At 47.9% G+C, this 19799-nt stretch overlaps 1 protein-coding gene across 4 annotated transcripts in view; it reads left to right on the forward strand.

The window, feature by feature from the left end:
- Window positions 1-19799, forward strand: part of SPAG16 (sperm associated antigen 16) — a 1801610-nt gene that overhangs the window by 37889 nt on the left and 1743922 nt on the right. For 2 of the 4 annotated variants that reach the window (XM_063933151.1, XM_063933152.1), the window contains exon 1: window positions 14186-14327. The exons of the other annotated variants lie outside the window; for them this stretch is intronic. In XM_063933151.1, the coding sequence (XP_063789221.1) occupies window positions 14294-14327 (34 nt within the window). In that variant the 5' untranslated portion in view covers window positions 14186-14293. Of the gene's footprint in view, window positions 1-14185; window positions 14328-19799 lie in introns of those variants that run through there. 4 annotated transcript variants of the gene reach the window in all.

Consider the following 19799-nt stretch of genomic DNA (forward strand, 5'->3'; position numbering starts at 1 on the left):
GATTGTGGACTAGATAAAGATGTACCACTTTCAGATGTGTACAACAAAGATAACGTAAAAAGGATAAATTTACAGCTAAAGGAGTATTTCCCAGCCGTTGTTAAATGGAACAAAATATTCTCCATTAGACAAAAAGAGTCCGAAACGGCAACAGAATATTTTCATCGGGCACTATTAGAAATGGCAAAGTACACTGGAATAGAAGACATTAGGACCAACCCAAACCACCAAGAAGTAGCAGTATCTGTACTGATGGATGGTTTAAAGGAAACATTAAAGACTAGGGTTCAGACCACGCAACCATGTTGGCGAGGTCTGTCGGTGTCCACATTGAGAGAGGCTGCTATTGATCACGACAGAAACATCACTAGACACAGGGAGTCGCAAAGTGATAAGTTGATGTCAGTAAGTATACAGGCGCTGACCACAAGGCAGCCTGCGTATGTACCACCGAATCCTGTGGGTAAGTCAAGTGTAATAACATGTTTTTCTTGTAACAAACAGGGACACTATGCACGAGACTGTAGAACAAAGAGTGTACAAAGATCTTTTCAACCCCCTAGACAACGACACGACACACGACATTGGGAGCAGGGTCCACAGAGGCGGAGTTTTGAGCCACATACAGGGGAAACAAAAAGATACCCCCTGAACAGAGATTGGCATGCCTCTGGTAGTTCCCAGCTAACTCCCCCACAAGTAGTTGCTGCCAACGGGATTCAGGGAGGTCAGCATACCCAATAGGGGTGTGGCCATACCTGTAATCTGCAGCCAGTGAAATTGATTGCCAGTCTTGGAAGTGAACCAGAGATTGCAATCAATGTAGCTGGTAAAACTTTAAACTTTCTTGTAGACACAGGGGCGGCCAAGTCAGTGATAAATTCGACAGTGGGCATGAGAACCACTGGTAGGACAGTTCCAGCCATGGGAGTAACAGGAGTAGTCCAGCACTACCCTGTTAGCAAACCAGCCGAGATTACAATAGGGCCTTTGCATACCAAGCATTCGTTTTTGCTAGCTGCATCGGCACCAACCAATCTCCTGGGAAGAGACTTACTATGTAAAATGGGTTGCGTCATTTATTGCACTCCTGAAGGTGTATTCTTGGACATTCCTGAGAATCACGCTCAGGAAGTACGAGACATGTTAGACTCCCCATCAAAATTAATGTCACATCCCATTATGACAAATAGGAATCCATCCCAAATAGAAGAGATGACATCTCAGATACCAGAGTCACTTTGGACAAAAGATGGACAGGACACTGGATTAATGGCAAACGTAGCTCCAGTAGTTGTACAAGTAAAAGATGGTAGGATAGCTCCAAAAATCCCACAGTATCCTCTGAAGCCAGAGGTGGAGTTAGGAGTTTTCCCAGTAATAGAGCGCTTGCTACAACAGGGCATTCTAGTAAGAACGTCCAGCACAGCAAATAGTCCCATCTTCCCTGTTAAAAAGAGTGGGGGGAGGGGTTACAGGCTAGTGCAGGATCTAAGGGGGATTAACAAAATAGTTGAGAGTCAGTTCCCCGTAGTGCCAAATCCAGCTGTCATCCTAATGCAAATTCCTCCCACTGCCAAATTTTTCACTGTTATTGACCTCTGCTCCGCATTCTTTTCGGTACCTCTGCACCCTGACAGCCAATATTTGTTTGCATTCACATACAGAGGAGTCCAATACACGTGGACTCGGTTACCCCAAGGTTTCATAGATAGTCCAAGTATATTTTCTCAGGCTTTGCATGATTGTTTACAGTCTTTCCAACCGGAGAGTGGATCAGTATTGATACAGTATGTAGATGATTTACTACTGTGTTCAGATTCGCTGGAAGCTTCCCTGAAGGATACGAAACAGCTCCTGTTTCATCTTTCAGACACAGGACATAAGGTTTCCAAAGACAAGTTGCAATTATGCCAACCTAAGGTAAAATATTTGGGACACTGTCTAACACAAGGACTGAGACACCTGACCGCTGATAGAATCCAAGCCATTAGAGACATGACACTGCCACAAACCCAGCAACAGATCAGGACGTTTTTAGGAATGTGTGGGTATTGCCGTAATTGGATCCCAGGGTTTTCCATATTGGCGTTACCTTTGCAGGAAATGGTCTCCTCAAACAAACCTGATAGGATCTCGCATACAGACGAATCCGAAACAGCATTTGAGAGACTCAAACAGTGCCTAACGCAGGCGCCAGCACTAGGTATGCCAGACTATGGGAAACCCTTTGAACTATACGGAACAGAAAGTGCTGGTTGCGCAGCAGGTGTACTAACCCAAAAACACGGTGATGCCAGCAGGCCAGTTGCATACTACAGCGCTCAGCTAGACACGGTAGCGCGATCCCTTCCCACATGCTTGCGTAGCGTTGCGGCGATAGCATTGCTAGTGACAAAAAGCGAAGATGTCGTGCTAGGCCACAACCTCACAATCCATACACCACATGCAGTATCTGCCTTATTGAATTCTGCCCAAACCAGACACGTCTCATCAGCAAGGTTTACAAGATGGGAATTGGCATTAATGGCCCCAGTAAACATCACCATAAGGAGATGCAGCGCATTAAATCCTGCAACATTTCTCCCAGGTGTGCCTGGTCAGACACAAAGGGTGGAAGGTGAGAGTGATGGGGAAGGAGGATTTAATACAAAGGAAGATGCACATGATTGTATGGAATATTTGACCCAAAATTTTACCGCAAGGCCTGACATCAGTGACAATCCACTGGAAGATGCAGAACTCACGTTCTACACTGACGGTAGTTGTCATAGACAGTCAGACTCGGGAGACTTGTGTACTGGATACGCAGTCGTAGATGACCAAGACACCATAGAAGCGGAACCGCTAGGTCCACCTCACTCAGCCCAGGTTGCTGAACTGGTCGCCCTAACCAGAGCATGTGAATTGGCTAAGGGTAAGTCAGCCAATATCTACACCGATTCTAGATACGCCTTCGGGGTAGTACATGATTTCGGAGCCCTATGGCGCCTCAGAAATTTCATGACGGCAGCTGGTACACCGATAGCGCATGCAGCTTATATAAAAAGGCTTCTAACAGCGATACAGGAACCCGACAGAGTGGCTGTTATCAAATGTAAAGCACATACATATAGTCAAGACCCAGTGTCACTTGGTAACAGCCGAGCAGACGAAGCAGCTAAGCTTGCAGCTGCTACCCCCATACAGACAGACACCACACAACTGATGGTATTTAATACCATCAACACACAGAAGTTGTGTGAGATGCAGAATTTGTGTTCCACACAGGAAAGAGCAGTCTGGAAGGCAAAGGGATATGGCCAGGAGTCCTCAGGGCTCTGGACGGATGGACATGGTAAACCAGTGGCCCCCAGAGCATATCTTCCATGTCTGGCTGAAGCAGCTCATGGGTTGACTCATCTAGGCAAGGAGGGAATGTGCAAATTGGTAAGAGCATACTGGTGCGCCCCAGGATTCTCCTCTCATGCGGGTAAAAGAGCAATGTCATGCCTTACCTGTCTGAGAAAGAATATTGGAAAAGCAATACCTACAGAACCATCCCATATCCCACCTGCCGGCGGCCCTTTCCAGGTAATACAAATTGACTTCATTCAATTACCCCCATGTCGAAATTTGAAATATGTACTTGTTTGTATAGATGTTTTCTCGAATTGGGTCGAAGCATTTCCAGCAGCTACAAATACCGCTATGTTTACAGCTAAGAAAATTGTGCAGGAATTTGTATGTAGATATGGTATCCCTAGAATCATTGAAAGTGATAGGGGTACCCATTTTACCGGTGATGTCTTTCAAGGAATGTGTAAATTAATGGGTATTGATAGCAAGCTGCACACTCCGTACCGTCCACAGGCGAGTGCGAAGGTCGAAAGAGTGAACAGCACTATTAAAAATAAATTGAGTAAAGTAATGGCAGAGACAGGATTGACGTGGCCAGAAGCTTTACCCATTGTTTTGTATAGCATCAGAACCACTCCCAGGTCCCCTCTTAACCTGTCCCCTTTTGAAATTCTGTTTGGTCGACAACCGCATGTCATGATTAACCCTCAGGATGATTTGAAATGTAACAATGAAGTAACTGTAAAATACTTGATTAACATGAGTAAGCAGTTGAGGAATCAAAATGATAATCTGAAGTTGGTGATTCCTGATTTACCAGATAGTAATTGTCATGACATTGAACCTGGGGATTATGTAATGATACGAAATTTTCTACGCTCAGGTTGTCTTATTGATAGATGGGAAGGACCATACCAGGTCTTATTGACTAGCACCACAGCATTGAAGGTTGCTGAGAGAGAGACTTGGGTCCATTCATCCCACTGCAAAAAGGTTGCTGATCCAGAGAAGTCCCGTGATAAGGAACAGGCGGTAGAGGTTGTATCACTGGAGTGTCTGTTCCAGGAGGACTGAGGCGGCACCTGAGCCTTGAAGACCGAAAGCAGTTGTTGACTCCCTTCCCCCTTTTATTGTTTTTCTCCACTTCCCATCCCCTCTCCCTTAAAATTTCTTTTTCCCCCTTCTCATTCTTCTCTATTTCCTCCTCAAAGATGGACTTGCCCCAAGAGACTGTGATCCGGATTTTGATGTTAACCATGATGTTGACCAGAGCAGTCTGTTCCGGCGAGAGTACCATAGAGGTCGAGAGAGGTTCTGGAATGGGTTCCGATTATGATGATGGAGGCGTAGTTTTCCAAGATCAACCAAACCAACAAGCAAAGGCGAGTATCAGAAAACGATCCGATAGAAGAAATTGTGATGGATTGTTAGCTGAAGAAAACTGTATCTGTAGGCTCTGTGACAATTTGATTGAGGATGGGTGCATAAAGAAATGCCAATCCAGTTTTAATATCCATATGGACCGGCATCCATTGAGTGACTATCACTCCTTAGTGGGTAACGTATTAAACCAAACAGATTGTTGGGTATGCTCTCAAGTACCTCAGGGTCATAGCAAATCAGGGCTAGTACCATTTCCTTTAACGTTAGGGGAGGTACTTGAGCTAAGTGGTGGGAGACCGGTGGACCGGAGGTTTAACATCTCCAGCCCTCCTAGTTTGATGCTCCACCAATACCATGTGGATAGGTCCCTCTTATGTTTTAATATCTCCAATCCCCGTAAGCCGGGAAATTGGGAAGTGTCATGGAGCAACCTTACCATGACCTTTTCACACAGAGCAGATAGAATGCCTACAGATACAGAGCTTGTACGCCACATAGCCAGTAGAGGAAAATCTTTCCGGTATCGATATACCTTAGGAAATAGGATTACTAGAGTTGGAGAAGTATCACCAGGATACTGTGCACATATCGTACAAACTGATACATGCATTAAGCAGATGGAAGAATTAGGGTCAGGAGAGTTCACCTGGAAGGTGTGTAATATGGTAATGTCCTTCTCTGTCCCATATGTTCTCCCCGATGATGCATATTTCATATGCGGGAGAAAGGCGTACAAGTGGCTTGCCCCAAACTCTGAAGGATTGTGTTATATTGGAAAAGTATTGCCTGAAGTGATGACTGTTACACATGACAAAATGAAGGACATACACCGTGGTGCCCAAGCTCCTTATACTCACACTCATTACGAGCACCGAGTTAAAAGACAACTGTCAGAAAGGTTAGAGCACCCGGCCTCTGATCTTATCCATGAATCCACCGGGATTCAGGTTCTGGTAGCGTTAGATTTCACTCGCACCGCTCGAGGAGTGATGAATTATAGATACATTTCCGCACTCGCCAATTTGTTAGATAATATCACTGAAATGTATGATGACACGTTCAGATACACTGGAAGAGAACTTCAAGCTTATAAAACAGAACTAGTTCAGCATAGGATGGTTCTTAATTATCTTACAGCAGTAACAGGCGGATATTGTGTTACATTGGCAACACAGTACGGCATAAAGTGTTGCACGTATATCACAAATAGCACTGAGGATCCGGTAGAGGTCATAGACCAAAAAATGGACGATATTCTCCAATTAAAATGGGAATTTCGCCGAAAACACAATCTCACCCTTGCCGCTGTAGGTAATGAGCTGACTAGTTGGGTGTCATGGTTGAACCCGCGAAATTGGTTCTCCGGTTTAGGAGACTGGGCTCAAGGAGTCATAATGGATGTTGGAAAGTTTCTCCTATGTATCTTAGGTGTTGTTATATCTATTGGATTGATATTTAGATGCGGGCAGGCTTTAATGAGGTGCAAACAAAGTACAAAAGTGATGAGCTTGAGGAGTGAGGAAACTGTAATTAACCTGGATTTGATTTATGACCCAATGATAGAAACCAGGATGTGATGAAAAATGCGATTATACGGTCCGTTTCTTTCACCTGTTTTTCTGCTTTTCCCCAAGATACAAAGACCCCCTTGGACGAGGAAGTTGACGAGACGCTATACAGACAACAGACAAGCACCAAAGATGAAGTTTTGACCACTTGAGAAATGGACATTTGATGAACTTTGCCATGGATCCCCAGTTTCCCTAGTATTTTTAAACTCACGCTAGCCCAACATTTTTTGTAAATCTGATGGCACTGACAAAGCTATTTGCTCATGCCCAAGGAGCAATACAGCGCAAAGAAGACGACTCTCAACAGATACCGAACAAAACTTCAACAACAGATGTACATTTCCCTGACATAGAATACCCCCGCATTTACCGTAATTATGTCTTTTCTTCATTTCTACAACCCTCAGGTAATGACACACATAGTATAGGGAATACAGGCACAGATATCAGCAATCACATATTCCCCCATTCATGTATCATCAACTAAAATGTGCTCCCCATTTTGTTCAAAAGCCGAAAAGAGCTCGGTAAAGTTTGACAGCCCATCCACAGACCTGTACCACGGGATAAGAAGGAATTCAAATGTATACTTCGCAATACCTCGAAGCTTGATTTACCACACGTACGGCACGATGATACATGACCCTCCAAACATGGACTCATACACACATACTTCTGCTATCTCACTAGGTCATACCCTCTTCACACCTACTCCTCTCTTCTTCCTTACCCAACCATGGAAATGAATTAACCCCTGACTTACATTTTTCTCCTTTTGAAATGTTTTAGAAGGTGGCAGTTATTATTGACTGCCAAAGGGGGGACTGTCAAAGTCAGAAAAATATCCCCATACACGCTGCCATATTTGCACCTCACGCTGGTCCGCGCTGCGCATGCGTGCGCTTTCCCGTGATAGCGCATACCCGCTGATGCGTGCACCCGCTCGCATCGGTATGCGTATTTACGGTAAGGAGTATGTAGTCGTAGCGTGCGACCCAATCGTTACATATTTTCACAATTAATGTAGTTTGTAGACCATGGTCCCTTTGATAGATTCTGAAAGTTTGGTTAATATAGAATGTCCCTGAACGGAGGAATCCCTCTTTGTATTGTGCGAAGGGTCTAACAGGAATCATACAGCAGTGTTTGGTACCCATCGGAAGAGTATTTAATTAACAATATTCCGGTGTTGGTTTGGAGCGTATTAATCGCTCATGCGGATAGTTATGGACATAAGAAGTTTATGTCCATTTCTATTATTTACGCATACTCAGGTATGCGGCGGGAAACCTAGTTTCCCACCCACCTGAGCTGTTTGAAATCGTCACAGCCCACCTGTATGAATCACCCTATGACCTTTTGTTATAATGCGAAGCCGAATTCCTGCATCCAATGGACAATGAGGTTGTAGGGACCATTAGATTGCATTGTGTGAGTAGCATAAAAGACGGGCCTGTGGCATCCAGCTTTCACTTCTCATCAAACGGTTCTCATTGCTGATAATCGGGAAGCTGGATGTCCAGAGGCGCATGCGATCATACCCTTTGTGCGTAAGTTTTTCTCCGTAATCATATTGTCTTACTGTGAGCCAATCTCTCTCTCTCCGTCTCTCTCTCTCTCTCCCTTCTCTTTCTCTCGTATCTCCCATTGACTAGTATTGTATTGTATTAGGTCAGCATAGTATTGTATTGTATTTCTTGTATAGTTATTCGGTTAGGAAGTCTCTGTTATATTGTAGTGTATCATTTGTACTGTGATTCTTTTTGCAAGTATAATAGTTATAATACAGTTAATAGGCTTTGGACCCTAAACAGGTATCTGTGTATTTTTCTCATAGTGTTAAGTGTTCACTTGAGCGTCGGTGACGCTCAAGCAGCTTTGTAGTTAGTCAGGTTACACAAGGTTGCACTTACACCCTGTATTCACATTAAGGTATTCTGTGTATTTCATTGATAAAAGGTTTAGACATAAAGGTATAGCGTTGTGAGCGTCTGCGCCGCTGGTGATCTCCTCGTGGTCTCGAGCGTCCGCTACGCCATAGCGAATCATTACTCTAGTCATCACCAATAACGTGCTGTCCTGTGATCACTGGGCCGTGAGCGAACGTGACGCTTGAGCGTCTCGCCTACGGCTAAGCGATCGTTACGCAACTAGCGTACCCTTACGGTACTTCTTAAGTAAACAGCGTACTGTGTTCTTAGACTTCATTAAGGGTTGTTTATACGACAAAGGAATTTAGCATTGTCACCCTAGAAGATGAGCACTCTGCAGCCACCACAACAGCGACACCCTGACCCTTGGAGACAGGGTTATCCGCCGATGCATCTGAAGATGCGACCCGGACCACTTGTCCAACAGATCCCACTGGAAAATCCTTGCATGGGACCTGGCGAATGGAATTTCTTCGTAAGAAGCTACCATCTTTCCCAGGGCTCGCGTGCATTAATGCACCGACACCTGTATACGTATTAGGAGGTCTCTGTCTAGAGACAACAACTCCTTGGACTTCTCCGGGAGAAACCCTTTTTATCCTGTTCTGTGTCCAGAACCATACCCAGGAACAGTAGACGCGTCGTAGGAACCAGCTGCGACTTTGGAATATTCAGAATCCAGCCGTGCTGTTGTAGCACTTCCTGAGATAGTGCTACTCCGCCGAACAACTGCTCCCTGGACCTCGCCTTTATAAGGAGATCGTCCAAGTACGGGATAATTATTTCGGCCATTACCTTGGTAAATACCTCGGTGCCGGGGACAGACCAACGGCAACGTCTGGAATTGGTAATGACAATCCTGTACCACAATATTGAGATACTCCTGGTGAAGAGGGTAAATAGGGACATGCAGGTAATCATCCTTGATGTCCAGTGATACCATGAAATTCTCCAGGCTTGCAATAATCGCCCTGAGCGATTCCATTTTGAACTTGAACCTTCGTATATAAGTGTTCAAGGCTTTCAATTTTAGAATGGGTCTCACCGAACCGTCTGGTTTCGGTATCACAACATTTTGGAATAGTAACCCCGGCCTTGTTGAAGGAGGGGTACCTTGCTTTCACCTGCTGGATGTACAGCTTGTGAATTGCCGCCAGTACTACCTTTCTCCGAGGGCAGCCGGCAAGGCTGATGTGAGGTAACGGCGAGGGGGAGTCGCCTCGAACTCCAGCCTGTATCCCTGTGATACTATTTGCAGAACCTAGAGATCCACCTGTGGGCAAGCCCACTGGTCCCTGAAGTTCCCGAGACGCGCCCCTACTGCACCTGTCTCCACCTGTGGAGCCCCAGCGTCATGCGGTGGACTCAGAGGAAGCGGGGGAAGATTTTTGATCCTGGGAACTGGCTGCTGGTGCAGCTTTTTTCCTTCTTCCCTTGTCTCTGTGCAGAAAGGAAGCGCCTTTATCCCGCTTGCTTTTCTGAAGCCGAAAGGACTGTACCTGAAAATACGGTGCTTCCTTAGGCTGTGAGGAATCCTGAGGTAAAAAAATTTCTTCCCAGCTGTTGCTGTGGATACGAGGTCCCAGAGACCATCCCCAAACAATTCCTCGCCCTTATAAGGCAGAATCTCCATGTGCCTTTTACAGGCAGCATCACCTGTCCACTGCCGGGTTTCTAATACCCTCCTGGCAGAATGGACATTGCATTAAATCTGAATGCCAGCCGGCAAATATCCCTCTGTGCATCCTTTATATATAAGACAACGTCTTAAATATGCTTAATGTTAGCAAAATATTATCCCTGTCTTAGCGTATTAATATTATCTGACAGGGTATCAGACCACGCTGCAGCAGCCCTATTTATGCTGAGGCAATTACAGGTCTCAGTCTAGTACCTGAGTGTGTAAATACAGACTTCAGGATCGCCTCCTGCTTTTTATCAGCAGGTTCCTTCAAGGTGGCCGTATGCTAAGACGGCAGTGCCACCTTTTGACAAACGTGTGAGCGCCTTATCCACCCTAAGGGATATCTCCCAACGTGACCTATCCTCTGGCGGAAAAGGGTACGCCATCAGTAACTTTTTAGAAATTACCAGTTTCTTATCGGGGGAAACCACGCTTCTTTACACACTTCATTAATTAATCTGATGGGGGAACAAAACACTGGCTGCTTTTTCTCCCCAAAAATAAAACCCCTTTTATGTGGTACTTGGGTTCATGTCAGAAAATGCGTAACACATTTTTCATTGCCGAGATCATGTAACGGATGTTCCTAGTGGATTGTGTATATGTCTCAACCTCGTCGCCACTGGAGTCAAACTCCGTGTCGACATCTGTGTCTGCCATCTGAGGTAACGGGCGTTTTTTGAGCCCCTGATGGCCTTTGAGACGCCTGGGCAGGCGCGGGCTGAGAAGCCGGCTGTCCCACAGCTGTTACGTCATCCAGCCTTTTATGTAAGGAGTTGACACTGTCGGTTAATACCTTCCACCTATCCATCCACTCTGGTGTCGGCCCCACAGGGGGCGACATCCCATTTATCGGCCTCTGCTCCACCTCCATGTAACCTTCCTCATCCAACATGTCGACACAGCCGTACCGACACACCACACACACACAGGGAATGCTCTGACTGAGGACAGGACCCCACAAAGTCCTTTGGGGAGACAGAGAGAGAGTATGCCAGCACACACCAGAGCGCTATATAATGCAGGGATTAACACTATAACTGAGTGATTTTTCCCCAAATAGCTGCTTGTATACATATATTGCGCCTAAATTTAGTGCCCCCCCTCTCTTTTTAACCCTTTGAGCCTGAAAACTACAGGGGAGAGCCTGGGGAGCTGTTTCCAGCTGCACTGTGAAGAGAAAATGGCGCCAGTGTGCTGAGGGAGAAGCCTTGCCCCTTTTTCAACTGACTTTCTCCCGCTTTTTCTGGAATACTGGCAGGGGTAATTTTACATCTATATAGCCTCTAGGACTATATATGATGTAGATTTGCCAGCCAAGGTGTCATATATTGCCCTCAGGGCGCCCCCCCCCCCCAGCGCCCTGCACCCATCAGTGACCGGAGTGTGAGGTGTACATGAGGAGCAATGGCGCACAGCTGCAGTGCTGTGCGCTACCTTGGTGAAGACCGAAGTCTTCTGCCGCCGATTTTCCGGACTCTTCATGCTTCTGGCTCTGTAAGGGGGACGGCGGCGCGGCTCCGGGAACGAACACCAAGGTCGGGTCCTGCGGTCGATCCCTCTGGAGCTAATGGTGTCCAGTAGCCTAAGAAGCCCAAACTACCACCTGTCAGGTAGGTTCGCTTCTTCTCCCCTTAGTCCCTCACTGCAGTGAGTCTGTTGCCAGCAGATCTCACTGTAAAATAAAAAACCTAAATATACTTTCTTTCTAGGAGCTCAGGAGAGCCCCTAGTGTGCATCCAGCTCAGCCGGGCACAAGAATCTAACTGAGGTCTGGAGGAGGGTCTTAGTGGGAGGAGCCAGTGCACACCAGGTAGTCCTAAAGCTTTCTTTAGTTGTGCCCAGTCTCCTGCGGAGCCGCTAATCCCCATGGTCCTTACGGAGTCCCAGCATCCACTTAGGACGTCAGAGAAATCTCGATCTATCCTTACAGAGTACATACCTCGTCCCATTTTTTTGGAACTGTCCCGCTGTCCCACCAGCGGGCCGCAGTGTCTCACGGGGGGAGAAAAGCTGGGGCGGGTAGGGGCGGGGATCACAGTTACTGCACAGCATCTATATGCAGTGAACGGAGAGCCTTGGGGGAGTCCAGCATCTCGGAGAGTGCTGGGCATGCCCCCACAGTGATGTAAGCAGGGGTGCAACAAGGCCAAACTTCCACAAGGCTCCGTCCTCTTTGGAACTCGCAGGATCCCAATTTCTCAGTATTGTTGAGAGGTATGGGAGTGTTGAGAGGTATGGATCGAAGTCCGCCCTGGCAATCAGTGAGAAGCGGTCGCTTACGTGGTCAGTTCGCTTTTGGGAGCTGGCATCGCAAACAGCTCCAGCCCCCAGAGAAGGACTGCAAGATCCTTTACCGGCAGGACTGCCCCATTGAGGCTAGCAGGCTTCAGTGGTGCAGTCATTGGAAGATGGTATTAGTTATTGCAAGTGTTCTGTCCCCACAGAAAGAATGGAGGGGGCTCCTGCAAGGGTTAGCAAATGGAAAGCTGAGGATAAATCCGCTATCTCCCCACACCCTCCAACATGACCCGTTCTATTAGGTACAAAATGCTCTGTTCCTGGACTTCCTCTCCAGTGGCGGCTCCAGAGGTGGGGTTGCAGCATAGTCCAAAATTCAGATGGGGAAGCCACACCAACTGCCACCCCAAACTATTTGTATTTTGGACTGTGCTGCAGCCCCAGCTCTGCAACTGCCACTGGCAAGGAAATCCAGAAACAGAGCATTTGGTACCTAATGGAATGGGTCATGTTGTAGGATATGTCTCCCTTACTTTCTTGTTACTTTGACGCGATATTGAATTCTGCCCTTACACATTTGGAAACAGCTTTATTAAGGACAGCATTAACTTGGTAAACAGGCTCATAATTAGGGGGAAAGACATCAAACCATTCATGAGGACAGGTAGAGAAGTTGCCTTTAGCAACCAATCTGATTCTAGATTTCATTTTATAGAATAATCTTGATAAATAGCTAGAACAGTGATTTTCAACCTTTTTTTTTCTCGCATAACACCGAACAATATTTTAAAATTGCCAAGGCACACCATCAGTTCCCCAAAGAAAAAAAATTAAAACACACATTGGCCATCACAGTAAAAAAAGAATCCACATATTGGCCTACACAGGAAAAACAATCACATTGCTCCCCACATAAATCATGTTGCTCCCTTCATAAATCGCATTGCTCCCCACATAAATCAATCATATTTCTCCCCACATAAATCCTATTGCTCTCCACATGAATTATTCACATTGTTCCCCCCATAAATCCTATTGCTCCCCACAGGAGAAATAACATAACAAATATTAGCCCCTACCGATTAGCTGACCTCCTCCCTGTCCCTCAGTGGCGGGGATTGTTCATAGTGGAGTGCTGCAAATACTGAGCAGCGGGCGGTTGGGCAGGTGTGGATGTGGGTGGGCAAGGAAAGCTGTGGATGCAAGCGGGAACTGGAAGATGTGTATACAGGCGGGTGGGCTGGCTGGGTGGTGAGATGCTGCGGCCGTGACCAATGATATCACACTGCCGCATCATCAAGGCGTAGATCAGGCACTCCCAACCACGGTCCTCAAGGCACACTAATTCATACTTGCCTACCTGACCCTCTCCATGAGGGAGAAAATGCTCTGTTCCTGGACTTTCCTGGTAATGTGTGATTGCCATCACCTATGGTGAGCTAGTTAATTGATAAGGAAGGTGTTTCACCACAGGTGATGGCAATCATACATTACCAGGAAAGACCAGGAACAGAGCATTTTCTCCCTCATGGAGAGGGTCAGGTAGGCAAGTATGCTAACAGTGCAGGTTTTAGTGATATCCAGGCTTCAGCACAGATGACTTAATTAGTAGCTTAGTTATTTTGATTCAACCATCTGTGCTGCAGCCTGGATATCACTAAAACCTGCACTGTTGGTGTGCCTTGAGGACCGTGGTTGGGAATGGCTGGCATAGATCACAGCCAGAGCATGACTGATCCTCTAAGAAGAGCAGTTCACTCTGAAGGTACAGGAAGCTGATCTGGCTCTGCGGCACACCTTGCAACTGGTCGCGGCACACTAGTGTGCCACGGCACACTGGTTGAAAAAGCCTGAGCTAGAAGATGCTTATTTGCTTTGGGCAACCTGTCCATTCCTGTCTTCTTTAGGAGGTCTATTGCCCCTGATGGTAATACAGTTGGTTTAACAAAAGTCACGTGGTGCCCTGCTGAGAACCGGAAGACGCCTGCCCCGTAACCATGACTACAGAATGGCCTCTGCGCCGGACTCTGTGCAGGAACTCTCGCGGGAACTTAGCCGTGCTCGCGATCTTTGGTGGACCGGCTGCGGTAACTTAGCAACAGAGAGACTCCAACCGCAACAGCCCGAGAGAGCCCGCTGCAGCCATGGAGGCAGAGAGAGACCACTACTACCTGGAGCGTATCCTGTCCTGTGGGGGCTGACTGTGACTGAGAGACGGGCGGGCGGCGGGGGATGAGGGGCTGACTGTGACTGACAGGGCTGGGGCGGCTAGACGCGTCCTCTCCTCATACAATGACATTGCGCGGTTGCAGGTGCAGGGGTAGCTGCCTGTGTGCTGGAAGCAGCTGACACATGAAATACACACGTGTAGCGGTCTGTTTACATGTCTGCATAGTGCCAGCTGGTGCTGCACAGCTAATTGCAATGCAAGTGTGCTGTGCCTTTTTGTGTGTGTACTGTGCTTTGCATTTTGTGTGTGTGTACACGGTACTGTGGAGCATGTGTGTGTACTGTGCGGTGTGTATGTAAGTAGTGCTGTGCATTGTGTGTGTGCAGTGTGTGTACTATGGAGCATGTGTGTGTGTACTGTGCTGCCTGTGTGTGTACTACGGAGCATGTGTGTGTACTACGGAGCATGTGTGTGTACTGTGCTGCCTGTGTGTGTACTACGGAGCATGTGTGTGTACTGTGCTGTCTGTGTGTGTACTGCGGAGCGTGTGTGTGTGTACTGCGGACCGTGTGTCTGTGTACTGCGGACCATGTCTGTGTACTGCGGACCATGTGTGTGTGTGTGTACTACGGAGCATGTGTGTGTGTGTGTACTACGGAGCATGTGTGTGTGTACTGTGCTGCCTGTGTGTGTACTACGGAGCATGTGTGTGTGTGTGTACTGTGCTGCCTGTGTGTGTACTACGGAGCATGTGTGTGTGTGTGTACTGTGCTGCCTGTGTGTGTACTATGGAGCATGTGTGTGTGTACCGTGCTGCCTGTGTGTGTACTACGGAGCATGTGTGTGTGTACTGTGCTGCCTGTGTGTGTACTATGGAGCATGTGTGTGTGTACTACGGAGCATGTGTGTGTACTGTGCTGCCTGTGTGTGTTCTACGAAGTGTGTGTGTGTACTGTGCTGCCTGTGTGTGTTCTACGGAGCATGTGTGTGTGTACTGTGCTGCCTGTGTGTGTTCTACGGAGCATGTGTGTACTGTGCTGCCTGTGTGTGTACTACGGAGCATGTGTGTGTGTGTGTGTACTGTGCTGCCTGTGTGTGTACTGTGCGGCCTGTGTGTAGTATGGACCATTTGTATGTACTGTGCGCCTGTGTGTGTACGACAGAGCATGTGTATGGACCGTGTGTGTGTACTATGGACCGTTTGTGTGTACTGTGCGGCATGTGTATGTTCTGTGTGGCACGTGTGTACAGTGCGATGTGTGTCTACTATGGGGGTCATTCCGACCCGCTGGCTGCAGTTTGTCGCTGCGCAGCGTTCGAGTCGGAATTGCGCATGCGCCGGCGCTGCAGTGCGCCAGCGCATGGCAGTCATCGGTGCCCAGCGATCGCCTCTTAGACAGAGGCGGTCGCTGGGCAGGAGGGGGTTGAACGGCGGCGTTAAGCCGCCGTTTAGTAGGTGCGGTCCGGCCAATGCAGGCGTGGCGGCTGCATGACGTATCACGCAGCCGCTGCGGCCAGCGGCAGCGAGACACAACTCCCGGCCAGCCGCAGAAGCTGCGCTGGCCGGGAGTTTCTCCACATATACAAAGGCATCACCTCTGTGCAATGCTTTTGTATTTGTGCGGGGGGGCCGGCACTGACATGCGGGGCGGACTAGCCCTGTGCTGGGCGTCCCCCCGCGTGTCTGAGTTTACGATCGTAGCTGTGCTAAATTTAGCACAGCTACGATCAACTCGGAATGACCCCCTATGTGGCATGTGTATACTATGGAGCATGTGTATGTACTGGTCATTATTTCATAGTAAAATAATAAATATCTTTGAATGAATGACCTATAAACACTCTGATACTTGTGAACTTCACACTCAATTTACTATTGCCATTACCTGTTCTAGATTGTGCTCTCTAGCATGAGGGTATATGAAAAAGAGATCTACAATGTATTGGTCGACAGGTTCAAATGGTTGACACATGTTTTTTTTATTTCTCTGACGTCCTAAGTGGATGCTGGGGACTCCGTCAGGACCATGGGGAATAGCGGCTCCGCAGGAGACAGGGCACAAAAGTAAAAGCTTTAGGATCAGGTGGTGTGCACTGGCTCCTCCCCCTATGACCCTCCTCCAAGCCTCAGTTAGATCTTTGTGCCCGGCCGAGAAGGGTGCAATCTAGGTGGCTCTCCTAAAGAGCTGCTTAGAGTAAAAGTTTTGTTAGGTTTTTTATTTTCAGTGAGTCCTGCTGGCAACAGGCTCACTGCATCGAGGGACTTAGGGGAGAAGAAGTGAACTCACCTGCGTGCAGGATGGATTGGCTTCTTAGGCTACTGGACACTAGCTCCAGAGGGACGATCACAGGTACAGCCTGGATGGGTCACCGGAGCCGCGCCGCCGACCCCCTTGCAGATGCTGAAGAGAGAAGAGGTCCAGAAATCGGCGGCTGAAGACTTCCCAGTCTTCTTAAGGTAGCGCACAGCACTGCAGCTGTGCGCCATTGCTCTCAGCACACTTCACACCAACGGTCACTGAGGGTGCAGGGCGCTTGGGGGGGCGCCCTGGGCAGCAATGAAAGTACCTATGCTGGCTAAAAATACATCACATATAGCCCCTGGGGCTATATGGATGTATTTAACCCCTGCCAGGTTGTCAGAAAAACGGGAGAAGAAGCCCGCCGAAAAGGGGGCGGGGCCTATTCTCCTCAGCACACAGCGCCATTTTCCCTCACATAACTGCTGGTGGGAAGGCTCCCAGGCTCTCCCCTGCACTGCACTACAGAAACAGGGTTAAAACAGAGAGGGGGGGCATTTTTGTGGCGATATTATTACATATTAAGATGCTATAAGGGAAAACACTTATATAAGGTTGTCCCTGTATAATTATAGCGTTTTGGTGTGTGCTGGCAAACTCTCCCTCTGTCTCCCCAAAGGGCTAGTGGGGTCCTGTCCTCTATCAGAGCATTCCCTGTGTGTGTGCTGTGTGTCGGTACGTGTGTGTCGACATGTATGAGGACGATGTTGGTGAGGAGGCGGAGCAATTGCCTGTAATGGTGATGTCACTCTCTAGGGAGTCGACACCGGAATGGATGGCTTATTTAGGGAATTACGTGATAATGTCAACAAGCTGCAAGGTCGGTTGACGACATGAGACGGCCGGCAAACCAATTAGTACCTGTCCAGGCGTCTCAAACACCGTCAGGGGCTTTAAAACGCCCATTACCTCAGTCGGTCGACACAGACACGGACACCGACTCCAGTGTCGACGGTGAAGAACCAAACGTATTTTCCATTAGGGCCACACGTTACATGTTAAGGGCAATGAAGGAGGTGTTACATATTTCTGATACTACAAGTACCACAAAAAAGGGTATTATGTGGGGTGTGAAAAAACTGCCTGTAGTTTTTCCTGAATCAGATAAATTAATTGAAGTGTGTGATGATGCGTGGGTTTCCCCCGATAGAAAATTAAAGGCGCTCACACGCTTATCAAAACAAGTGGCGTTACCGTCTCCAGATACGGCCGCCCTCAAGGAGCCAGCTAATAGGAGGCTGGAAAATATCCTAAAAAGTATATACACACATACTGGTGTTATACTGCGACCAGCGATCGCCTCAGCCTGGATGTGCAGCGCTGGGGTGGCTTGGTCGGATTCCCTGACTGAAAATATTGATACCCTTGACAGGGACAGTATTTTATTGACTATAGAGCATTTCTATATATACGAGATGCACAGAGGGATATTTGCACTCTGGCATCATGAGTAAGTGCGATGTCCATGTCTGCCAGAAGATGTTTATGGACACGACAGTGGTCAGGTGATGCAGATTCCAAACGGCACATGGAAGTATTGCCGTATAAAGGGGAGGAGTTATTTGGGGTCGGTCCATCGGACCTGGTGGCCACGGCAACAGCTGGAAAATCCACCTTTTTACCCCAAGTCACATCTCAGCAGAAAAAGACACCGTCTTTTCAGCCTCAGTCCTTTCGTCCCCATAAGGGCAAGCGGGCAAAAGGCCAGTCATATCTGCCCAGGGGTAGAGGAACGGAAGAAGACTGCAGCAGGCAGCCCCTTCCCAGGAACAGAAGCCCTCCACCGCTTCTGCCAAGTCCTCAGCATGACGCTGGGGCCGTACAAGCGGACTCAGGTGCGGTGGGGGGGGGGTCGTCTCAAGAGTTTCAGCGCGCAGTGGGCTCACTCGCAAGTGGACCCCTGGATCCTACAAGTAGTATCCCAGGGGTACAGATTGGAAATTCGAGACGTCTCCCCCTCGCAGGTTCCTGAAATCTGCTTTACCAACGTCTCCCTCCGACAGGGAGGCATTATTGGAAACAATTCACAAGCTGTATTCCCAGCAGGTGATAATCAAAGTACCCCTCCTACAACAAGGAAAAGGGTATTATTCCACACTATTTGTGGTACTGAAGCCAGACGGCTCGGTGAGATCTATTCTAAATCTGAAATCTTTGAACACTTACATACAAAGGTTCAAATCAAGATGGAGTCACTCAGAGCAGTGATAGCGAACCAGGAAGAAGGGGACTATATGGTGTCCCTGGACATCAAGGATGCTTACCTCCATGTCCCAAATTGCCCTTCTCACCAAGGGTACCTCAGGTTCGTGGTACAGAACTGTCACTATCAGTTTCAGACGCTGCCGTTTGGATTGTCCACGGCACCCCGGGTCTTTACCAAGGTAATGGCCGAAATGATGATTCTTCTTCAAAGAAAAGGCGTCTTAATTATCCCTTACTTGGACGATCTCCTGATAAGGGCAAGCTCCAGAGAACAGTTGGAGGTCGGAGTAGCACTATCTCAAGTAGTTCTACGACAGCACGGGTGGATTCTAAATATTCCAAAATCGCAGCTGATTCCGACGACACGTCTGCTGTTACTAGGGATGATTCTGGACACAGTCCAGAAAAAGGTGTTTCTCCCGGAGGAGAAAGTCTGGGAGTTATCCGAGCTAGTTAGGAACCTCCTAGAACCGGGCCAAGTGTCAGTGCATCAATGCACAAGAGTCCTGGGAAAAATGGTGGCTTCTTACGAAGAGATTCCATTCGGCAGATTTCACGAAAGAATTTTTCAGTGGGATCTGCTGGACGAATGGTCCGGATCGCATCTTCAGATGCATCAGCGGATAATCCTGTCTCCAAGGACAAGGGTGTCTCTTCTGTGGTGGCTGCAGAGTGCTCATCTACTAGAGGGCAGCAGATTCGGCATTCAGGACTGGGTCCTGGTGACCACGGATGCCAGCCTGAGAGGCTGGGGAGCAGTCACACAGGGAAGAAATTTCCAAGGAGTGTGGTCAAGTCTGGAGACTTCTCTCCACATAAATATACTGGAGCTAAGGGCAATTTACAATGCTCTGAGCCTAGGAAGACCTCTGCTTCAAAGTCAACCGGTGCTGATCCAGTCGGACAACATCACGGCAGTCGCCCACGTAAACAGACAGGGCGGCACAAGAAGCAGGAGGGCAATGGCAGCAAGGA

The sequence above is a fragment of the Pseudophryne corroboree genome, chromosome 7 (genome assembly GCF_028390025.1).
Source record: "Pseudophryne corroboree isolate aPseCor3 chromosome 7, aPseCor3.hap2, whole genome shotgun sequence".
Lineage (NCBI taxonomy): Eukaryota > Metazoa > Chordata > Amphibia > Anura > Myobatrachidae > Pseudophryne > Pseudophryne corroboree.